This window comes from Diceros bicornis, chromosome 17 (genome assembly GCF_020826845.1).
Source record: "Diceros bicornis minor isolate mBicDic1 chromosome 17, mDicBic1.mat.cur, whole genome shotgun sequence".
Taxonomy (NCBI): domain Eukaryota; kingdom Metazoa; phylum Chordata; class Mammalia; order Perissodactyla; family Rhinocerotidae; genus Diceros; species Diceros bicornis.
Genome location: NC_080756.1, coordinates 3,654,838 through 3,677,354, shown reverse-complemented (window position 1 = coordinate 3,677,354; position 22,517 = coordinate 3,654,838). Strand labels below are relative to the sequence as shown.

At 38.5% G+C, this 22,517-nt stretch overlaps 1 protein-coding gene across 1 annotated transcript in view; it reads left to right on the top strand.

The window, feature by feature from the left end:
* The first annotated feature begins 980 nt into the window (after positions 1-980).
* The window catches only part of CAND1 (cullin associated and neddylation dissociated 1), a 34,652-nt gene continuing 13,115 nt past the window's right edge, over positions 981-22,517 (top strand). Inside the window, exons 1-7 of the mRNA XM_058557688.1 lie at positions 981-1,168; positions 11,407-11,550; positions 16,096-16,250; positions 18,066-18,189; positions 20,187-20,443; positions 20,528-20,633; positions 21,793-21,938. Of these exons, the coding sequence (XP_058413671.1) occupies positions 1,101-1,168; positions 11,407-11,550; positions 16,096-16,250; positions 18,066-18,189; positions 20,187-20,443; positions 20,528-20,633; positions 21,793-21,938 (1,000 nt within the window). The 5' untranslated portion in view covers positions 981-1,100. The remainder of the gene's footprint in view (positions 1,169-11,406; positions 11,551-16,095; positions 16,251-18,065; positions 18,190-20,186; positions 20,444-20,527; positions 20,634-21,792; positions 21,939-22,517) is intronic.

The window sequence follows — 22,517 nt, the reverse complement described above, 5'->3', positions numbered from 1 at the left end:
AGGGCGCTGGCCCTTCCCTGTGCGGAGCGAGGGTGCCCGGCACATGCTCGGCTGCCGTCACTCTAGGATCAGCGCTGGGAAGGCGCCACCAGGCCTCGGCCAACACCACCAGCCCATCCGCAATGCGCCTGCCCAACCGCAGCAGCCCAGCGCTGCAGACTTCCCATAGGCGCAAGGCCTCCGGAGGAGGAAACCCGAGCCCGCCACAGTCAGCGGGCGCGCGCTGACCCGAGGTTCCAGCCGCCACCGCCGCCCCACCGGACTGCAAGTCCCAGCCTGCACTCCTCCCACGGGAGCCAATGAGGAAGCTGCAAGTTCCCTCAGCCAATCACATCCTGACCCAGTGAAACACCCCGACTGAATTCTGGGGCTTGTGGTTTTCACGTGGCAGCATTGCACCATCGTGGTGCAGGCAATGTAGGCCACGCGTCCAATTCGAAATGAAAGCTCCTTCTTATAATTCTTCTGTGGGTAGCCAACCCAGCCCTTTGATTAGCATTACTCCAAGGCCTTATACTCCTTAAAAATCGTAAACTTTTCTCTTACTGTCATACAGAAAACAAATGAGGTTCTTTTCCGAGGAGGCACGCTTCGCCCAGTAGACCCCCCCATCCTTTAACCGCCGCTTTCAAGTCTCGCGAGAACCGCCCCTTTGGGTCGTTGTCATGCCTCCTGCAAGGCGGTCCGCGCGAAGACTGACACAGGCCTCAGCCAACAGGACTGCCCTGTGGCCCGCGCCTCCGCAGCGTGCGTGGGGCGGCGTCCGTGACCCCTGACCTCCGCCGGCCGTACGTCCGCGTCTCCCGCCCCCGCCCCGGCGCGCAGGAGGCGGGCTCTGGCCTCTGGCCCTCCGAGTGAGCGCGGCGCGGGTGGGAGCGCGACGGCCCGGGTGGAAGCGTCCGGCTGCCCGGAGAGGCCCCGCCGTCGTCCGCGCGGCCCGTGCGCTCGTCCCCCGGCCAGCAGCGCCGTGGTCAGGCCGCCCGCCGAGGCGCCTCCCCCGTCAGGTCGGCGTCGCGCCGCGACCCTGGAAGCGGAGCCGCGGGCGGGAGGAGGAGCCCCAGCGGCGGCGGGCGGCAGCGGGCGGGAGCCAGGCCGGCAACATGGCGAGCGCCTCGTACCACATCTCCAATCTGCTGGAGAAGATGACGTCCAGCGACAAGGACTTCAGGTGAGGCCGCGGCGCGCAGCCCCGCCTGCCCGGCCCGCCGCCCCCTCCCCCTCCCGCGGGGCCGTTGCCCGCCCGGCCCTGCCCTCCGCGTCCCCGGTGCCCCGGACGCGGGCCAAGCGGGCCGTGGGGCGGGGGGCCCGGGCGCGGGGCCGCCGCCGCCCGCGGACGAGGACGGCTCGCGTGGCCTGCGGACGGACGGGGCGGGCGGCTGGTGTTCCCGTCGTGAGGGTGGGAGGAAGGGGGCCGGGAGCCGGGAGCGGGGGCGCTCGGCTCCAGGGCTTTCCCGCCGGCACCCCTGTCCTTTTCCCGTGTCAGGTGAGCCCCCAGCGGGAACGCGGGGTTCAGTCTCCCGTGCTTGCATCCAGCGATCCTGCCCGAAGGGTGGATGGCTGGCCCTTAAATAGAAAGTAACCCGAGCAAATGGGCCTTGTTGAAAGGAGTTGTTTTCGTTAATATGGGGGTGGCGAGTATGAAGGTTTCCTCCTGCAGTTCTGTTCCAGGAGACTGGTACTGTCGGTTCCAAACCAGTTGTTGTTAGATTTTCGTGGATTATCTTGGTTTCTTTTTCTCTCTTTTTTTTTTGCGCTACAGTAATTGTTATTTTCTTTCCTTCTCTTGTCCTATCAGAAAATAGGTAAGGTCCCGATTTAAAGAAGCTTTTTATTTCTTTGATACTTAGGTCTTGTTCCCTAAGGCTTAGTGGTTGTATTTTCTGTGCTTTGTAGAGGAAAGGACAAATAGTCTTCAGTTAAAATTGTGGGTGAAGAGTGTATGTTAATTTTTTGTGTGTGAACAATACGCTGTTACACCTGAAAACTTGTCTAAACCTTGTCTACCAGGAAGAAATTTTCTCATTTGTGAAAGAACCATCAAAAATGTAATGATCGTGTTCATAATTAAATTGATATACTGGTGTATTAAAATGGCCAGTGAAATACAGTTTTGATTCTGTAACCTCAAAGCCAAAAATGATTTTTAAAAAGTTTTGCTATCTAGGGAGTTTGTAAGTATTGCATTTGAAACTTTTAAAATTCAGTTTGCTAATACTAAAGATTTTAAGCATTGTTATTTTTGGAAGAGACATGTTTGTTTTGGGTATTTTGGCGTTTTAGATTTGTGTAGTTCTAGGACCAAAATCAGGATTATTGGGAGAAATAAAAGTTTTTGTGTTTTTAAAGGATTAGAATCCTGTTTAATTCTCTTTGGAGCTTTGCTTGCTCCCAGTGCAAGCCATTGAAATTTAAATAAACGTTTGAATAGAGCATATATATAACTTTCAGCTATGTAGAGTGTGTGGTGTGATTTTTTTTTTCCCCCTACCATTTCTGTCAATTTGGTTCATTCTGTGAAAGTACTAAATTTCATTCTGCTGAAGATAGCACTTTCTCTATAATAGTACTGTTTTGTTCAACTAGTCAGACTTGTGTCTGGGTAATATGTCTAGAATAAAGAAATCAAGTCGTGTGATAGTATCGCATATGTGATTATTGACTGAAGCTTCTTTTCTTAAATTTCTTGTAAAGGGAATATAATATATAGATACTTTTTTTTTTTTTTAAATAAGCTATATGAAAGAAATAATGCTCTGTTTTGTTAAGCTGTAGTCAGTGTTGAACTTGATAAGGGTTATCTACCAGTTTGGGCTGGAATAAATCAAAACATTGCTTGGAGGATTATTCTAAAAGTGTAATATTGGTATGTTTCTAGTAGTTAGTGAATATTATAGAAGGTATGTTTATGAACGGTAAGTGACTTCCAGTAATTTGGCATCAAGATATTTTTATTAATGCTGTTTTAAAAACTTGTAGTAACACTCAAGCCATCCAGTTAACAGACAAGACTTTGGAACTAAAGCATGATGTATGTTAAGTTACAGACATTTAAGAGGTTAATTAAAGTAGTGAGCGTTTGAAGTCATGTATTGAAGATTTTTCTGTATATTTCCAGTACAGGCATTTATTTGAATACATATGTTCCATTTTATTTTATTTATTTTTTGTGAGGAAGATCGGCCCTGAGCTAACATCTGTTGCCAACCCTCCTCTTTTTGCTGAGGAGGACTGGCCCTGAGCTAACATCCATGACCATCTTCCTCTACTTTATATGGGACGCCGCCACAGCATGGCCTGACAAGCGATGTGTCGGTGCGCGCCCAGGATTCGAACCGGGGCCCGGCGAACCCCGGGCCGCCGCAGCGGAGTGTGCGCACTTAACCGCTTGCGCCACGGGGCCGACCCCCATATGTTCTATTTTAAAATGATGCTTTCTGATTTCTCAGAAATTTATTTACTTATTTATTTTGGCATAAATATCAGTTTGTCACTACGTTTTAAAATACTTAGTGTCAGAAGGATCCTGAGGACGAGATAATTAACATTATAGAATAGCTAACATGTGCAAACCACTCTACCTTGTGCTCAGGGGAGAAGAAAACTGTTCATCTAAAAGGAAGAAAAAAATTTATTCTCCTCGTCGTAGAATCCAAAGAGAATATGACCTCCTAGTCACAGGAGATGGGTTCTAGTCATGAAGGATTCTTTGTTGTGAACTATCTGTGAGATCTTGGGCAGGCTACTCAATTTGGAATTAAATTTTCACTTTTGAGCGACTTGTACATGAGTGATTACAAAAGGTGCCTTGTAGGCCCAAAATTTCAGGTCTCTGGGTAGCTACATAGTCCGTTAATGCAAAGAAGGTAAAGAAATGGTGCAGGTTCAAAAGTTTGGACTGTCAGCATTTTTAAAGAATCCTTTTGTAGGGCTTAAATCATAGGCTTAATTTATTGGGGGGAAAAACACCTAATATCCTTTTTCTTCCGTATTCTGGTATTCTGTATTCTTTGAAGGTGGGATATTAAGGTTTAGTGCCAGTAGGTAGGTGATTTTGTAGATAGCAGAATGAAAACTTTAATATGCCTGAACCATGTGAATGCTCCATTTATGAATATTAATATTGAATATTGAGTGGGTTGAGGTTAACTAATGAAGTTCTGTTTTTATTTTCATGTGCTTCACCTCCAACTGAATTAAAATATTCCAAGGAATCAAGAGCTAGGGAAGCAATTTACTGTTTTTTTAATCTCTCTGTATATAATAGATAATATTAATGCTGACTGTGGGCTTTATACACTTGATCCTATTTATTCTTATAGCTCTGGTAAAGTGGACACTAATAATCTCTATTACAGTTGAGGAAACTGAGATGTGGGGATGTTAAGTACTGACCCAAGGTCAGTTAGACAGTAGTAGGGGTTCCAGGAATCCAGACATCCCATAACTACCACATTATGCTACTTCTCCACAGTTTTGACTAAGGAACGTAAAGAGTAAGAAATTTCAGTTCCCTTTAAGTCAGTTTTATGGAATATTTGTGCTAGAAGATGCTTTGAATAATTCCCTGGGAGGACTACAAGAAGTTTAAGATCTAGTGCTTGCCCTCAGTAATATCTGCGTGCCTGTTGAATGGTTAAGACACTATAGTAAAAAGAGAAATAACCCAGGGCGTTATGTAGTTGTCAGGCTTAGTGGCAGAGAAGATGAAAGCGAGGAGATTCCTGTTTGCAGAGTGGTCTGAGCTAGGTCTTGAAATTCTGGGTAGAGAAAATGAGTACCAGCATGAAAGCACACTCAACGCAAACTCGCCTGGGGGAGAGGGAGTGGGTGATCTTGTGGACTGGAGCTGGGGGCGAGCATTGTTTAGGGAACTCCTTGAGCATAGGGACCTTGTCTTACTGAACTGAATCCTCCACTCTGCTTAGTGCCTTGGCCATGTAGGTTCTCAGTAGGTGCTTGTTTTAGTTGAATTGGATTTTAGTTAAGAAAAAAGTATGTGATGATTTGGGAAGTTTCTTCAAGAAGCCGTTGTAAAATCTACCAGTCTATTTTTTTAAATACCATTTGGTACTATTTTAAAGTAATTCACTGCATTGTAGAATTTCCTAGCTTGATAATGGTTTATATTACGAAATTTACTTATTTTTGAGTATTGGAAGGCATTTTCTCTTGGAAACTGTTTAAAATGTTAATAAAAATCTCAGGCCTGTAATGGCGTCATAGGTTTTCAGAGCTGGTAGGGACCTTAGAGATCCTATAACATAGCTGAAAGTACTGTGGGCATTTACAATAACTTAACAGGAAATACTAAATGAAGTTATCTTGACTGCTTTTGCTTGAAGGAAAGTAGATTACTCTTGAAGAGATTAAGAAGGTGATTTCTGGGCACTTTTAAAGTACTTTGCAGGTTGATGGCAGTAAGTTACTTGATTTCACGTCTGTGATTTTTCTTGATGTATACTGCTAACCCTGATTATCGGTGATGATCAGGGCTCACCCCTGAAAAAGAGGAGAAAGGGATATCGTTGAGGAAACTAGGAAGCAGAAGGATGACTAAAAGTGTTATTTGCATGAACAATATTAAGACTGTCCCAAGTTAATTCATAAGGCTAAGCGAATAAATGAGAAAAAGTGAGATCAGTGGTGTGTGTAGAGGTCTTTGAAAGATAATAGGTTCACTGAGTGATGCAGGTGGCCCATATCATTTAGATTTCTGTTGGAAACAAGGGTAAAATTGTATTTATATAGAGGGGAAGGGTTGTGATGAGGGCTACTCATTGTGCATTACAAGATACGTATTTCTACCATTATTTCTTCTTCTCTACATTGAATTTACTAAAGATGAGTAAGTTCTTCCCTCAAGGAACTTTTCAGTCCATTAGAATAAGCCAGGTGTGTAAGTTCCAGCCTGTGACTGTCTTGTTTATAACTGTGTTTGCAGAGCCTGGCACAGTTCCTAATGATGGTATGCCCAAAATGCTTGTTGAATAAATGAATGAGATGGCACTGCCTGTAGGTTATATCCACCTGGGACTCCTGTAGGAGTCTGAAAGTTAGCGTCTTAACTTCTCCCTCTCCCACCTTAAGCCTTTTTATTCTTATTTTGTCCTATTACTTTACCATCCACCATTTGTCCCAATTGGAAAACCATGATGTCACCTTTCTCCTACCTTTCTTCTCTCCTTTAGTCCCCTGATGACTCTTTCTCAAATTAATCTCTCTCGGGCCTCTTTTAAATCCAAACTGAGGTTAACTCTTCTCTTAGAAATTTCTTCCTAAATATCACAGCTGTCATTGCCTTCCCCACTAATTCCCATTGACTACAAGATAAACTCAAATTCTTAGCTGTTACCCGCCCTAAGCTCACTGAAATTACTCTCCCTCAAATCCCTGACAATCTGCATGTAGCTAATTTAGTGAGTATTTTCTTTGCTCATCTATCTGATATGTAACACTTTTTCCGTCTTGAAATTCTCTTATACAGGTATCCCTGACACAGGTTGAGGGAGAGGGATGTCTCAGTAAGAGGGTGTTAAGACCTATTTATTTGGGTAATTTGGGAAAGGGTCTAAGGAAGCAGAGATTCGCTTTAGATTGGATGTTGTCAAAACGTGGGGGCAGTTCTGTCATTTGACATCTTAATATTACAGAGAGGGTAGACTAAAGCAGAGGAAAAGCTGTAATTGGTAAAGAAGTATGAGTCACTCATTTAGAGAGGAGAATGTTTGATATTTTGTGTTGCTAAGTGAGCTTGTCTGAAATGGGTGTTCTGTGAGGTTATGTCCAGGTAAACAGTGTGCTTCAGCTGTAAGCATCAGATCAGCTTGGATAACGTTGAGATTTAGGTGTGAGCCTCAGTTCCTGGAGTGCAAGAGCTACTATTTTTTCCTTTTTCATTTCTCACTTTTGGCCAAGGGCAGGACATTAAAGTTGAGTTGCAGGACATTAATTTATGATCTTCACATATGAAGTTCACATCTTCACCATTGCTGAGATTTTGTTGATTAGGATCAGAAGAGTGGCCATTCAGTGTAGTCTGTGGTTGAACCAGCTTATTAATCCTTTCTCCTTCTGTTGTAAGATGAGTGGGTGAACCATCTGATGTGACCATGCTTGTTCAGTAACGTTAAGACTGGACAGGATACATACCGGACCGTAACCCCCAAACCCTGTGGTTTTCCTCCTACTTCTTGTCCATTTGCTAACTCATCCCTTACTAGCCTGATATCTAACCCATTTCAGCCTATTAATTTTACCTTTGTAAATCTCAGATAGAGTTGGTTCTCATTATTCGCAGTAGTTATGTTCTATAAAGTTGCCACAAACATTGAATTAGTGATACTGAACCATCGCTTCTAGGGTAGTACAGGTTTAGGTTTCAGTGAGCCTCTGGTCACAGCACTTTCATGAGTTGATTGGTTCATAACCTTGTTTTATGTGTGTTTCTGTTTAAAGATGCCTTGTTTAATATATGTTGTTGGGGCCGGCCCCGTGGCTTAGCGGTTAAGTGCACACACTCCGCTACTGGCGGCCGGGGTTCGGATCCTGGGCGGGCACCGACGCACTGCTTCTCCGGCCATGCTGAGGCCGCGTCCCACATACAGCAACTAGAAGGATGTGCAACTGTGACATACAACTGTCTACTGGGGCTTTGGGGAAAAAAAGGAGGAGGATTGGCAATAGATGTTAGCTCAGAGCTGGTCTTCCTCAGCAAAAAGAGGAGGATTAGCACGGATGTTAGCTCAGGGCTGATCTTCCTCACACAAAATATATATATATATATATATGTATGTATGTATGTTGTTGATTCATTAACATTGAGCTCATGGCCAGCAGCACTATAACTCATGCCTGAATGAAGCTTATCTATAAACACATGTATTTTTTCTGAAAGACACATCGCAGCCTTCTTGTACTTAGGAACACTAGACAGCACTTCAGCACTATGCTTGGGGATCATTTTAAACAGCAAAGTTACCAAGAGAAAGTACAAACATGCAAAAAATGTGGCACTAGATGGACCTGAAAGAGGATACTTGTTTACGGTGTGAAGGCTGAGATAGGAAGGCAGAGTGTTACCTGGTTCAACATCAGCTGAGAATGGGTGACCCAGATTTTTCATAGTTCTGCATATGTCTGCAAATGACCATGAAAGCGGAGGAGAATTGATTTTGGGGGTTACAAATAAATTTACTCTGCTAATTATGAGAATAGACTGTATTCCATTTTTGCGTCTCTGTTAGTTGTCGTAACCCTGATTCTAGCTACCATTGTTTCTCACTTAAACGGCTGCAAGAGGTCTCCTAAGTGTTCTCCATTCAGTACAGCCAATGAAGACTGGTTCTCTCCAAATTGTTACCCACAGGGTAGCTGGAGTAATGTTTATGAATCGCAAATGTGATCATTCCATTTACTCCCCATCTCTACCCCAAAATGTCTTTCACTAGCTTCCCATTGCTCTTAGAATAAAGACCAAAATCCTAATAAGACCTACACATCCCTTTGATCTCTAGGCCCTTGATTGACCACACCCCACCCCAGCCCCCAAATTCCTACTCATGCTTCAGATCTCAGTCTTCCATGATACACAACCCCCAGTCCAGTCTAGGCCAGGTTACTTTGTTATACCATTGTGATTTCTTTGTGCCATGTTCCTTTCCTTCACAGCATTTATTTCAGTACATAATTACATATGTAATTACTATACGTAGTTTTAAAAATTCATATGCCTCTATTCGACTGTGATGTACGTTCCAAGACAGCAGGAATCGTGTTTGCTTTTGCCAGCCCTTGTGTCCACAGCACCCAGCACAATACCTGATACATACATAATGGTTCTCACTACATAGTGGACCTTTCTCGTCTTGACCTCAGCCTACATTTCCTCCTCCTTCCTGTTAGGTTTTTCCTGTCTCTCTGTACCCTAGCTGCACTGAACCTGCCCCTTAGTCCTTCACTCTAGGTACTGTGTCCCTCGCCACCACCACACCCACACACTCACAAAGATAAAAAATTTAAAATCCCAGACCAGCTTTTCCTATGCAAACCCCTGTTAATCCTTTGAGACCCAAACTAACCATCAGTTCTGTGGTGAGATCATTGCCAAATGCCCTTGAGTATTGTTTTAAAAAATTTGTAAATTGAGATTTGTCCATTTACTCGTCTGCCATATTAGATGAAAGAGTTAAGAGGGGAGACTGAGTCTACGTTTATCATCCCAGCCCTTAGCACCATGCCTAAAACAGTAAATGCTTAAGAGACGTTTTACAAATTGGCTTTTGAACCTGCCATGGACAGATTTCAAAGTGGTCAGACAACTTCCTTACAAGAAGATTTATAGTGCAAAATTTTTTTTTCTTTTGCTGAGGAAAATTTGCCCTGAGCTAACATCTCTGCCAGTCTTCCTCTTTTTTGTATGTGGGTTGCCGCCACAGCATGGCTGCTGATGTGTGGTGTAGGTCTGTGCCCAGGAACTGAACCTGGACCACTGAAGTGGAGTGTGCCGAACTTAACCACTAGGCCATGGGGCCTGCCCCTATAGTGCAGATTTTTATATCAAATTAACAGAAGGAAGAAATCATTCTCAGAACTTTCTGGTTTCAGGGTCACCATTAAATAGTAACTCTTATAACCTGATGCTATCTCAATACAGTTTTTCTGATTTTTAAAAATATATCTATTGCTAATTTTACTGGTGCTCATTTCAACTTTTTAAAAAATATTTAACCATTAATCATAGATTTTTGAAAATCAGTAGATTTCTTAATTAGAATATAAGCTCTCTAAGGTTAGGAGCCAAGGTGGGTTTACCTTCTATCTGTCCTTTGCTCATAGTCCAGCCTTTGTAACATAATAGGCAGTGAATAAATAAATGGTAAATGAAGGAATGAATCTGTGTACCAGTAGAATCCCTTCAGAACCATAAAACAACAACTTTTTACATTAGGATTGTCTGCTTTTTTACTTAAATTCATAATCACTGTGTTTTCTTTTCAGCTAGATGATTAGCCTTTCAGAGGTCCTAACTACTATGGTTGTTTAATGGATTTTATCTAAGTAAAGTGTTAAGATAATTATAATGCTTTGTGTGTAAAAGCGCCTGCATTAATGTGCTATTCATTTTTTTTTTTTACTTTCCATAATATTGTTTAATTTCATTTTGTCAACATATAAAATGAGGAGGGGCTTCCAATTAGGAGAACTATGTCCATTTAAAAAAAAAAATATGCTTAATTTACTTTGTATTATTCCAGTTTGAACATAAGCTTTTCTTTATAAGCAGTTTTACAAAACTTGGTAAGAATTGTGCTTGCATGTAGTTTAAAACTTAGTCAAATCAGCATTAAGTGAATATACCAGTGACTGGAATTATCCTTAAGATTATCTTATAAGCAATGAGTTGCTAAATTATTAAGTTGTTTTGCCAATTCTTACCACATAGTTTATTGCCTATCTGCATAACTATTTATCATTTCAGCTCCAGTAGTTGTTTTTTACATTGATTTAAACATGGATTTTGACATTTCTATATTTTGACATTGCTGTATGTAACATAAAGTAATAAATTTTTGCTCAAACTGGATCTGATTCAAATAAAAGAAAAAGGCATTAAATAGTTGTTATTTAAATAGGTGGAGGCGAGCCAAGAATTAAGGGAAAAATGCATTTAGCCTTTCAACAGGTTTGGGGGCTTTATTTCATTGTGACTATCTAATATTTTGAGAAATTAGTTTTAAAACAATGAATTGTCTGGGGAAGTATGTGAGAAAAAATCTGAGTGTCTATTTACCTTATTTTTATCTCCTGTTCAACCCTTTTTAAAGCTGAGATTAGACAGTTGATCATTCTGGGGTTTTTGTCGGGCTGTTCAGTATTAAACCTTCTTCTGGCTGTGGTTCTTAAGGTGGGGGGGAGGGGGCTGAGTGTCAAGTGGAACAACTTCCTAAAATTACTTCTTCATTTTGAAAATACATCTGATAGCTAGTGGTGGGAGTTGGGGTAGAGGTGAGAATTTGTATTTTGGCAATTTTCCATTAATTTCTAATATATGACCACCAGTCTAACACATACAATATTGCACAGGAAGGCATTCCTAATGTTCATAGTTAAAGGCTTCCTAGATATAATTCATCACGTGCAAAGAAAAAGTAGAGAGGAGGTTTTCTACTCCAAAAAGCGGTGATACAATTAATTAGAATGAAAGAGCACTCACTGTAGGTCCTGTCAGTAAATCTGAAATCAAGAGTAACCTGGGGAAGATAATTTGGGGTATGATACCTTATTTAAAAGAGTATGTCAGGATTTAGGTAGATTGATATGAACGATAGCATTGGATTTGAAAATTGTGATCTTTTTAATTAGTGCTTAAAAATCTTAAAATACCAACAAATTTTAATTTTTTGATAGGTTTATGGCTACAAATGATTTGATGACAGAACTGCAGAAAGATTCCATCAAGTTGGATGATGATAGTGAAAGGAAAGTAGTGAAGATGATTTTGAAGTTACTGGAAGATAAAAATGGAGAGGTACAGAATTTAGCTGTCAAATGGTAAGTTGTTTTCTACTTGCTTCTCACCCTTCTACCCCCCGTTAAAAAACTCAATGTAATAATTGGTAAATTTTCTTAGTCTTGTACTATGTCTTTCTGGAGTTTTTCTTTAGAATTTGTAGGTGACTGATGAATGTTTAGTGTTTGTACTTGGTACATGTGATCCATTTCCTTAGAGTTTCTATGTTGACTAAATGTAGCCTTTCATGGTATTTTAATTCTTAGAAAGTACATATAGGAAACTCCAGAAAAAGTGGTTCTCACTTGTTTGACCTGGTTTTTCAGCTGGGTTAAAGGGCCAGCCTACCTGTACTCATCTCTGTATTCCAGTGGGGGGAAAATTTAAGAACCAATAATCAAGAGCAGTAAAAAATAATAAGACTTAATAAAGAATAGCAGCAATTAAAACCATAGTTAACACAAATCAACACTGATGACATAGTAGTTACAAAGGATCTTTCCTAAAAATCGTGGAAGTTCAAGTTGTCTTTATGTGTTCAGCTCAGTAGGAGCATCTTGTGAGGCATGATATTGACAGTTGGACTCTTTAAGAATAAGAGTCTGAGTTCTCAGTAAATTCTGTTAACACATCTGTTTAAATTATGCATACCAAATTTTAGAAACCCTTAACAATTTACGTAGTAAGTTATTTGTAAGTATAACCTTCAGTTTCACATAAAAATTAAATTATGGAATTTTATGTCATATGATATTTGGTATCAATTCAGATAAAGCATTGTCTCATTACTCCTTTATTGGATTTTCTTATAAAGATTTTAAATTTATTTTAAGCTAAGCTTTTATGTACCTGCTGTAAAAGCAAGCAAAAATGTTAGGAATTGTTGGTCAGCATAGAATTCTTAGAGATGTAGGACAGCTTTGTTTAACTTGGGATCTTTGCAAGTTTAAAATAAAATGGGTCTTCAAAAAGTGATAAGTTGCAGAATAATGGAGATGAATGTATAATTTTAATTGTTATTTTTCATTTTTTAATTCTTTCTTTTACCATGTGCTTAATAAATAAAATTAAGTTTTGTTTAAAATATATGCCAGACGTTTATCAGGCTTTGATAATGATAATAAAAAGTAGTCTTTGTCCCAAGGTGAGAGTTGAGAGGTGCGTTGGTTTTATTCCCTTGAGTATGAATCTGTACTCATTAGGAACCTGAGCTTTTGATTTTTGATGATCTTTTATACTTATAATTAACTGGTGGGGGAAGAAATCACATACGTATATTAAAGAAAATAAGAAAGGAATTAAGATATAAAGAAAAGTAATATGTTAGGAGATAAAACTCAGGAGCTAATTCTTGGAGGAGAGAAAATGCCAACAGATAGATAAACTACTAAGTAGCCTTATCAGGAAATTGGGAAAGTTGTCAAAGAACTCATCACTCAAAAGAAACCCAGGCCCAGAAATCTTTTACACAAGTCTTTGAAACGTCAAAGAACAGACAGTTGTAGTATAGATAGTTCTAGTGCTATTCTGGAGCATAAAGTATGAAAACTTTCCAGTTTTATTTAAACCAAATGCTGATAACAAATCCTGACTAAAGATGACACCAAAAAAGAAAACTACAGACCAATTTCATTTTAAATGTTCAAAATAAAATCCAGCAATATATTAAGTGTAACATACCATGACCAAGTGAGGTTCATCCCAGGAATGTTAGGGCAGTTCAATATGATGTGCTTTATTAGTATATTTATTTCATCATGTTGATAGATCAGACGAAGAAAAAACTATCTGGTTAGTTGTCAAGGCACTGATAAGATTCAACATTGGTTCTTGATTTAAAAAAACAAAACAAAACAAAAAACCCAACACTTAGGCTGTGTAGTGTAGTTAGAGGAGTGAAACACCTTCCGAAAGCCAGCATCATACTTGCTGTGTCATGAGAGTGAAGAACAGGTCAGGGATGCTTTATCTAACAGGAGAGAATTCATCACCTGTTTCAAGTACAACATGTAGTAACATGGAATTGATGGGACCTTTCTAACATTAAAAGTACACAAACATACACATTTATACCTCAGCCCAAAAGTCAGTAAATTACCAGACACCTTCACACTAAAGTCAGGAACAAGGCAAAGATGTGTGTCTGTCTCCACTACATTTCTTTTGAAAGTGTTAGCCGCTGTAAGACAAGGGGGGCAAAAGTTAGATGCATAAGAATTGGAAAAGTATACATGGGAAAAATCAAGTCAATCAAGAAAAAAATTTAAAGAAGAATTCAGTGAAGTAACAGGATGTAAAATTAATGAACAAAAATCAGTAGCTTTCATATAAGCAAATAATAACCAGTTGGAAGATATGGAAGCAAATGTCCATTTATTACAGCAACAGAAAGACAAAATGCCTAGGAATAAATGTAACAAGAAATGTTACAGTGGTGACCTTGAGTCAGGGTATTATATGGCATAAGGTAAGGTTGCAGTTTTATCTTTTTCAAAACTTGATGAAGGAAAACTTGAAATACTCTTGACTGATAACAAAAATGTACTTGGAACAAATGGCGAGACATCCCATGTCCTTGGATAGGAAAAATGCGACCAAGTTGTTGGTTCTCTCCGGGTTAATTTAATGCCGGTTGTAAAAATCAGTAAGTTTTTTTCCACAAGCTAGAAAGTTGACTCTAAAGTATATTTTGGTGGGAGGTAGAAGTGGGGAAGGGTATTTGCTAAAGATAGCCAAGAAAACCCTGAAAAATTATAACAAATGCTGGAGTTGGAAGGGTGTTATATGAAAATGTACTGTTACGTTTCTCTAATCAAGGCAGTGAGGTAATGGGGCATTAGTAGACTGATGGAGTAAAGTAGAAGGGAAAGTGCGTGATGAAGGTGGCGTCACTGGAGAAAAGTTGGACCTGTTTTTCAAAAGACTGGATAACCATTTGAAAAAGATAAAATTGTATCTTTACCTCACATGCAACATCCCTACCTGAGGTCACCATTGTTTCATTCACCTTAAATTAGTTTTGCCTGTTCTAGAACTTCCTATTAATGAAATCATACAATACGTACTCTTTTGTGTCTGGCTTTTTTTCTCTCTCATAACCTCTGTGAGATTCATCTATGTTGGGGTATATTAGTATTGGGTATATTACATGATTTTTTGTTACTAATGAGTAGCCATTGATACCACAATCTGTTTATACATTTGATTTCTTTCTAGGGTTTGGCTGTTGTGAATAAAGATACAGTGAATATTCTTGTATGAGTTTTTTTTTTAGAACGTGTCTTTGTTTCTTATGGATAAATATGTAAGAATGAAATTGCTGTTGTCCATTTAGATTTTAAAGAGTTTGATTTAACGTGTGAATTAATTTCAACTTTTCTTTTATGGTTATTGCTTTCTGTGTCCTACGAAATTTTTGTACGTTGCAAAGATTTTTCTCCTGTGTTTTCTTCCAAGAGCCTTCTAGTTTCAGCTTTTACTTTAGTCCTATGATCTATCTTGAATTAATTTTTGTGAAGTAAGAATTGAGTTCTTTTTTATTTCCACATGAATATCCAGTTGTTGAAGCACCGTTTATTGAAGACATTTTCTTTCCCTACTGAACTGCATTGGTGTCTTTGTCACAAATCAATTGGCTATAAAAGTTTGGGTCTATTTTTAGACTCTGTTGTTTCCATTGGTTTATTTGTCTTCTAATACCAGTACAATGCTACTTTATTAGCATAGCTCAGGCTTTTTCAATGTTGGCACTGTTGACTTTTTGGGCCAGACAATTCTTTGTTGTGAGGAGCTATCCTGTGTATTTTAGAATGTTTAGCAGCATTTTGGCCATTACCCACTGTTTGCCAGTAGCATTCCTTCCTCCCCTAGTAGTGACAACCAGAAATGTCTCCAGACATTGCCAAATGTCTGTTGGAGTGTAAAAATCACCCTTGGTTGAGAAACACTAGTGTAGATCTATGGAAGTCTGAGGTAAGGTAGTGTAAGTTCTCTAGCTTCATTCTTCTTTTCCTAAGAGTATTTTGATTTTTTAAGTTCTTTGTATTTCCATGTAAATTTCAGAATTGGTTTATCAATTTCTATTTAAAAAATAAGCTTGCTGTAATTTGAGGATTGTGTTGAAGCTGTAGAAGTACTTGAAGATGATCAACATCTTAACAATGCTAAGTCTTCTAACTATGAACCGTAGTATCTCCTACTTACTTATTAGTTATAGTAGTTTTTGTTGATTCCTCAGGATTTTCTAACTAAACAGTCTTCATCAGTGACTATCCTTTTTCAATCCTGACTCCTAATTAGCCTTTAAAAATGTTGTGTATATTTAAAGGGTCAGGGGGTAGGGGTGTAAAGCATCTTAAGTTTCCTTATACTATGATGGAAATCAGTGGGAAAAAAATTGGAAACCAATTGAAAGGAGCTTATCAATCAAGAATTTCTTTTATACCCTTATTCATATACTATTTATGATACAGGCATAATGTGTTTACTTTGTGTTGACAGTTGCTAGGCAAAAAAGTTAATGTTTCTACTTGTCTATTTTTCTGTTTTTGTAGATTTAAAAACATTTTTTCTTCTTTATATTACAGTCTTGGCCCTTTAGTGAGTAAAGTGAAAGAATATCAAGTAGAAACAATTGTAGATACCCTCTGCACTAACATGCTTTCTGATAAAGAACAACTTCGAGATATTTCAAGTATTGGCCTTAAAACAGTCATTGGAGAACTTCCTCCAGCTTCCAGTGGTAAGCAAGAGCGTCAATTCTGCCTGTTTCCCTTTTACGTGGAGGTGTTCTCTTCCACCCTTCTTTTGTTCTTCTGGCCGGGGAAGGAGAGAGGTGTCTATCCGAAAAGATGTTGTAAGCATCCCTTTGAACAAATAGGGGAAAAAAAGTCCGGAGTCTTATTTTTGCTTAAAAATAAATTCAGTTTTCAATTTTAAATGAATATTATATTGATTGAATGAAGTATCTTATAGGAATACCAGGTCTGGAGAATTTCTGTGTTGGAGCAAGCTTTTATATTGTTGTATGTATTGTGACTACAGAATAGAGTTACGCCAGCCTATGCAGTGAGGTAAAAGATAACCAAAATCATGAGGTATTTCTGATTAGCTCTCTATTTTCAGTATTAATTTTGCTTTGCGTTAGAATTTATGATGTAAGATTTAACACAGTTAAGACAGTTGTAAAATAAATAGCTCAGTTTACTAGTGTCTTTAAGTTTGAACCTTTTACAGCTACTTGGTAATTTAAAAAATTTTAAACTGCAATTAATGAATTTGCCAATCAATTAGCTTTTGGCCTCTGACAGAAATGTTTAGATAATGTAAGTTATAGAATTGGTCTTGACTACTAAGTTATTGGCTAAAATCAGCAGGCTTAAAGTTATTCTCATCTGCAAATGAGGTGAAATTATCATCTCCCTGTTTCATGGAAGGATGTAGATGGGTGATAATGTAGTCTTGGTCTGCAGTTTTCACTTGTTTACTTAATAAATATTTGCTAATCATTCACTGGGCTAGCCATCATGCTAGATGATGCATGTGTATTATTTCAGTTAGTTTAAACATCAGCCATATGGGAGGTCTTAATATCCCTAGTTTGTTGTTGAGGGAACTGAAACTTAGAGAGATTGGGTTAATTCACCCAACCTTTTGATTACCTGTTTGAGTGAAGATTCAAATCCATTATCTTTTAATCGAAAGCTGATACTCTTCCCACTGTATCATACCAATGTTACTTTACCCTTGTTCATTAGTTATTTCAATAAAATATTTCACCATCTCTGAATGTTGTTATTTATAATTATGTTAGCTATATTGATATTTTCCTTTTTTTTTCTTCCTCTCATTGAAACATGTTTTTATCTGATTTCTGGTTCCAACAAGAATTCTGTTAACCATTCATATTCTTACTTTCACAGTTTCTTCTTCTTTTTTTCTCTCAGTTGTCAGTAATGACATGAATCTACTCTAAAATAGTAATAACCTTAATTTATGAGTCCTTTGGAACAGCATTTCTACTTTATAGTAAAGTTATGGAATCTTTGGATTGGAAAGGATCTTATTAGAGGTTACAGCTTTTTTTTTTTTTTTTTTTTTTTAAGAAACCATGTTAATTGTTGGAGCTCAGAATATATTTGGGTTTTAATTCACTAAAATTTAAAAGTCTAGGTTACTAGTAAAGAGGACTCAAGTAGAGGGAAATATCGTTGCTGCTTTCCAATTTAGAGGTGCAAGCACTACAGCTACTACTGGCTCTATAGGAGCATTTGTGATAGTGCACAGAAATAGTTGTCCAGTAGAGTCTGCTTAATTGACACTGTTTTCCCTATGTCATGTACTCCTTCTGCAGTTATTATCTCTAATTCTTATTTGTCTAATAAATTGTTTTATTGAGAAACAACTTGTTTTGAAATACATATTTTTCTGACATGAATCTCTTGAGTCAGTCTCATAATCAAATTGAGGGTTGTTGGATATTTGGTGACTACCATGAATGTAAGGTGGAATTCAGTGCACTTGTCTTGAAATTATTATTGGTTTCTTATTCACGCAGGCTCTGCATTAGCTGCTAATGTATGTAAAAAGATCACTGGACGTCTTACCAGTGCCATAGCAAAGCAGGAAGATGTCTCTGTTCAGCTAGAAGCCTTGGATATTATGGCTGATATGTTGAGCAGGTAAACGTGTATTATTTGTAATACAAGTATTATGTACGTTTATTAAAAATCCCTTCTGGGGGCTGGCCCGGTGGTGTAGTGATTAAATTTGCGTGCTCCGCTTTGGCAGCCAGGGGTTCGCAGGTTCACATTCTGGGCTCGGACCTACACACTGCTTATCAAGCCATGCTGTGGCGGTGTCCCGCATATAAAGTAGAAGGAAGATGGGCATGGATGTTAGCCCAGGGCCAATCTTCCTCAGCAAAAAGAGGAGGATTGGCAACAGATGTTAGCACAGGGCTAATGTTCCTCTCACACACACGCACAAAATGTCCTTTCTGGTAAATACAGTGAAACTTGGTCTAAAGTTATTCATCTTTAACATTTTGACTGTTTTGTGTGTGGTTAGGGGTAAGGGGAGAAATAAGGTAATTATATTTATCATGTAATATTGCATATAGCAAGCATTTTTTTTTTTTGTGAGGAGATTGGCTCTGAGCTAACATCTACCAATCCTCCTTTTTTTTTGCTGAGGAAGACTGGCCCTGGGCCAACATCGTGCCCATCTTCCTCCACTTTATATGGGACGCCACCACGGCATGGGTTGCTAAGCGGTGCGTCGGTGCGCACCTGGGATCCGAACCGGTGAACCCTGGGCCGCCGCAGCAGAGCGTGTGCACTTAACCACTTGCGCTGGCCCCGCAAGCGTTTTTTTGTAGTTTTGAAAAGTAATTAATAAAATTTGTGGTTTAAATATTTCGGCACAGTTTTTATGTTTTGTTTTACTCTTATATTCTTGAATAAAATGATCTGCTTAGATAAGGAGATGTGCCAGTAGGAGTAACAAAGTGTCCAGTTAAAATAATGCTGGTAAGTTGTAGCAACCGTGTTTTGAGGGAGAACGGAGTTTGCTGCTTCTCCGGCCACGCTGAGGCCGCGTCCCACATACAGCAACTACAAGCATGTGCAACTATGACATACAACTATCTACTGGGGCTTTGGGGAAGAAAAAAAGGAGGAGGATTGGCAATAGATGTTAGCTCAGAGCCTGTCTTCCTCAGCAAAAAGAGGAGGATTAGCATGGATGTTAGCTCAGGGCTGGTCTCCCTCACACACACAAAAAAAAAAGAACACAAATTGCTATAATATAAGGCAGAATAGGACAAAATACTAACTGGAAGTATAGTGTGTTTTGGGGTTGAAAATGGAATGATCCAAGAAAGTTTGTTATGGAAAGAGTGGCATTTGAATTTAGTTTGGAAGAATGGCTAGAGCACAGATGTATGTGCCCAGGCATAGACTGTATCAGCATAAGTAGTCTTGGAGTTGGGGAACATTGTGTTCTCGTTTTCCAGAATAGAGAATGAATAGAAAAGTTGTGGGAAGTCATTGTGATAGATTGAGATGGGCAAGGAATTTATACTTAATTTGATAAGTAGTGAAAATTCAGTTGGACTCTGTGGCCTGATCACTGGCATTGTCCTGGCACATAATGTTTGACTGCTATTGACTCAGTGAACTGCACTTGTGAAATGATTTGGAAGAGAGGGTTGGACCAACAGGATAAATGAAACTTAGTATATAGATGTGTAGAGGAAAGACAGTATGTGAGGGGAGTCAAGAGGTGCTGAGATTTCGAATGTCATGAACCCCGAAAAGCTATAGTAGAGAAAAAACTATCAGTAGAGATCTGGGAAGGGGAAAAGTGACAACTTCGTTGTTCTTTTTTTTTTTTGATGAACTCCCAAGCCTGTTGGTTGGATAATCCTATAAATGGAGATATAGGTCTGGATTCCAGAAGATAATTTAGGGATACAAATTTCAAAACTGCATTCACTTGGCTCAAGTTTTCAGTTGCTTTGTTAGAGATGGTAAGAATTTAGTTTTCCTTTCATTATGAATTTGGATTAGTGTCATCTAAGTTTTTACTCTTTGAATACGTTGAGGTGAGGCCAGAATTTCAGTAGTGCTCAGAGATCTTGAATTTATTTGTTGTTTTCTTTCCTTTTTGTTTGAAGGCAAGGAGGACTTCTTGTTAATTTCCATCCTTCGATTCTGACCTGTCTGCTCCCCCAGTTGACCAGCCCTAGACTTGCAGTGAGGAAAAGAACCATTATTGCTCTTGGCCATCTGGTTATGAGCTGTGGAAATATAGTTTTTGTAGATCTTATTGAACATCTGTTGTCCGAGTTGTCCAAAAATGATTCCATGTCAACAACAAGAACCTACATACAATGTATTGCTGCTATTAGTAGGCAAGCTGGTCACAGAATAGGTAAGAAATACTTAAATATTTTAAAATTTTCTTTAATTTTAAAAAATTAATGAATGTTTTTAAGAACCAGTATGCTTTTCTTAGGTGAATACCTTGAGAAGATAATTCCTTTGGTGGTAAAATTTTGTAATGTAGATGATGATGAATTAAGAGAGTACTGCATTCAAGCCTTTGAATCATTTGTGAGAAGGTAAGTTTTTAAGATCTCTATTTTTCAAATAAAAATTCTTCTTAAGAGTAAGAATAGTAATTAAGATATAGATTAGGTGGATGAGAAGAAATGGGTTATTTTACTGATTGCCAGGATTGAGTTTTAGATTTCAGATGTTTTAATTCAATTCTTATGTAAGCAATAACTGATAACCAATATGGTATTTGAAGTGAATATCATCTTATATTTTAAAATACAGTCCTTATATTTGTTTTGAAATGTTTCTTTCTCATTGTTAGGACTTTATTTAAAGAACTTGGGAAGGGTATTTATCATTGTCTTTTGGTTTATTTAATAATGTCTCTATCCTGAGAGAGCACCTGGGTAAATTAATTATCTGGTCCAAAATATATAGTGGATTTCGTGTCTTTTCAACAGTTTTTGAAGTCTGTCACATCCATTTTGCTAGGACAGTGATTTTCAATTTGGAAATCTTGGTTCTCATAATAAAAACTGGCTTGATGCTGGCTAAGTAACAGATGTTTTTTGCCTTTGGCTAGAATTGACAGTGTAGTAGCACAGTGTCTGAAACGTCACTGGTGGTTGTCTGCAGTAATCCCTTGCCACTCATGGTTTTGAGAAGTAGCTTTATAGTCATAGCAAATTGTTTAAAATCAAATTGTGGGATTCATTTCTGTCCTTTTGATTGAGAAACACAAAGTATTCCTTTGTAGTTGGGTGTTTATGTGTTCTGTCCTCTCTTCCAGCATACAGCTGGAAGACCAAGACTAGATGAATGTGCACTGGTATTGTCACAGATCGTCTTAGTTGCTGAAGAGCATGTTTGTCTGGACTTGTCTTCTAGTCATATTGAGAAGATAGAGCATATATAGATTTCTCTCAGTACTACCTCATAACATACCACTTGTTATAAGAATCATCCTGACTTCAGAGATGTTAAAATGTTGGGGGGAGTTCATCTTAAAATGGATTAAATAAGTAATTCGAAAAGTAAGTCTTTTAAAACATGAAGTCAAAGGGAGAGAAAGATGAAGGGTCATTGGTGTTGAAAAGGCTGGGAAGCACTTTCCTCTGCTGTGTTAAAGAGAAGGAAAAGATCTGGTAATAAAACATGGCTGATATTGAATCAAGGAGAAGAGTACGGTTATTCAAGGCAGTGTTTGTTTTTTTTCTTTAGATGTCCTAAGGAAGTATATCCTCATGTTTCTACCATTATAAATATTTGTCTTAAATATCTTACCTATGATCCAAATTATAATTATGATGATGAAGATGAAGATGAAAATGCCATGGATGCGGATGGTGGTGATGATGATGACCAAGGTATTTCAAATTAAATAGCAGGACTTGGTTAAATTTTCATGAAGGACCTGTTTGTTTGTTTGTTTATAATAGTGAAAATGGAAATGACCTCAATATTCAACAGTAGCAAGTTGATTAAATAAATTATGGGGCAACCATGTATTGAATTGCTGTGCAACATTTTCAAAATCATATTCTGGAAAAATATTTATTAAAGCAGTTAATAAGTTGAGTGAAAAAGCGGGTAACAAAAATTACTGTCCTAGTTTTATTTTTTTAAATACACAGGAAAAAATGTTACTAATATTTTTCTCTTGGTTAGCATTTATAAATGATTTTTGTTCTTTATTCAGATTTTCTACGAAGCGTTTTTATAAGGAGAGATCATAATGAACGTTACTTAAAAAATTGTACCTGTAGATACACATATTCAGGGCAGTTTGGTTTTATATATATTTAACTTTCATGAAAAATTGTAAATATTATTTGAGGCTCCATTTAGCTTTCACGAATAATCTAAACATTTCTGAGGCTTCTAAGATTGATGTCAGCATGCTGTGATTTTTGGTATTTATTCTGGACAAGAGTAGCACTTCAAGG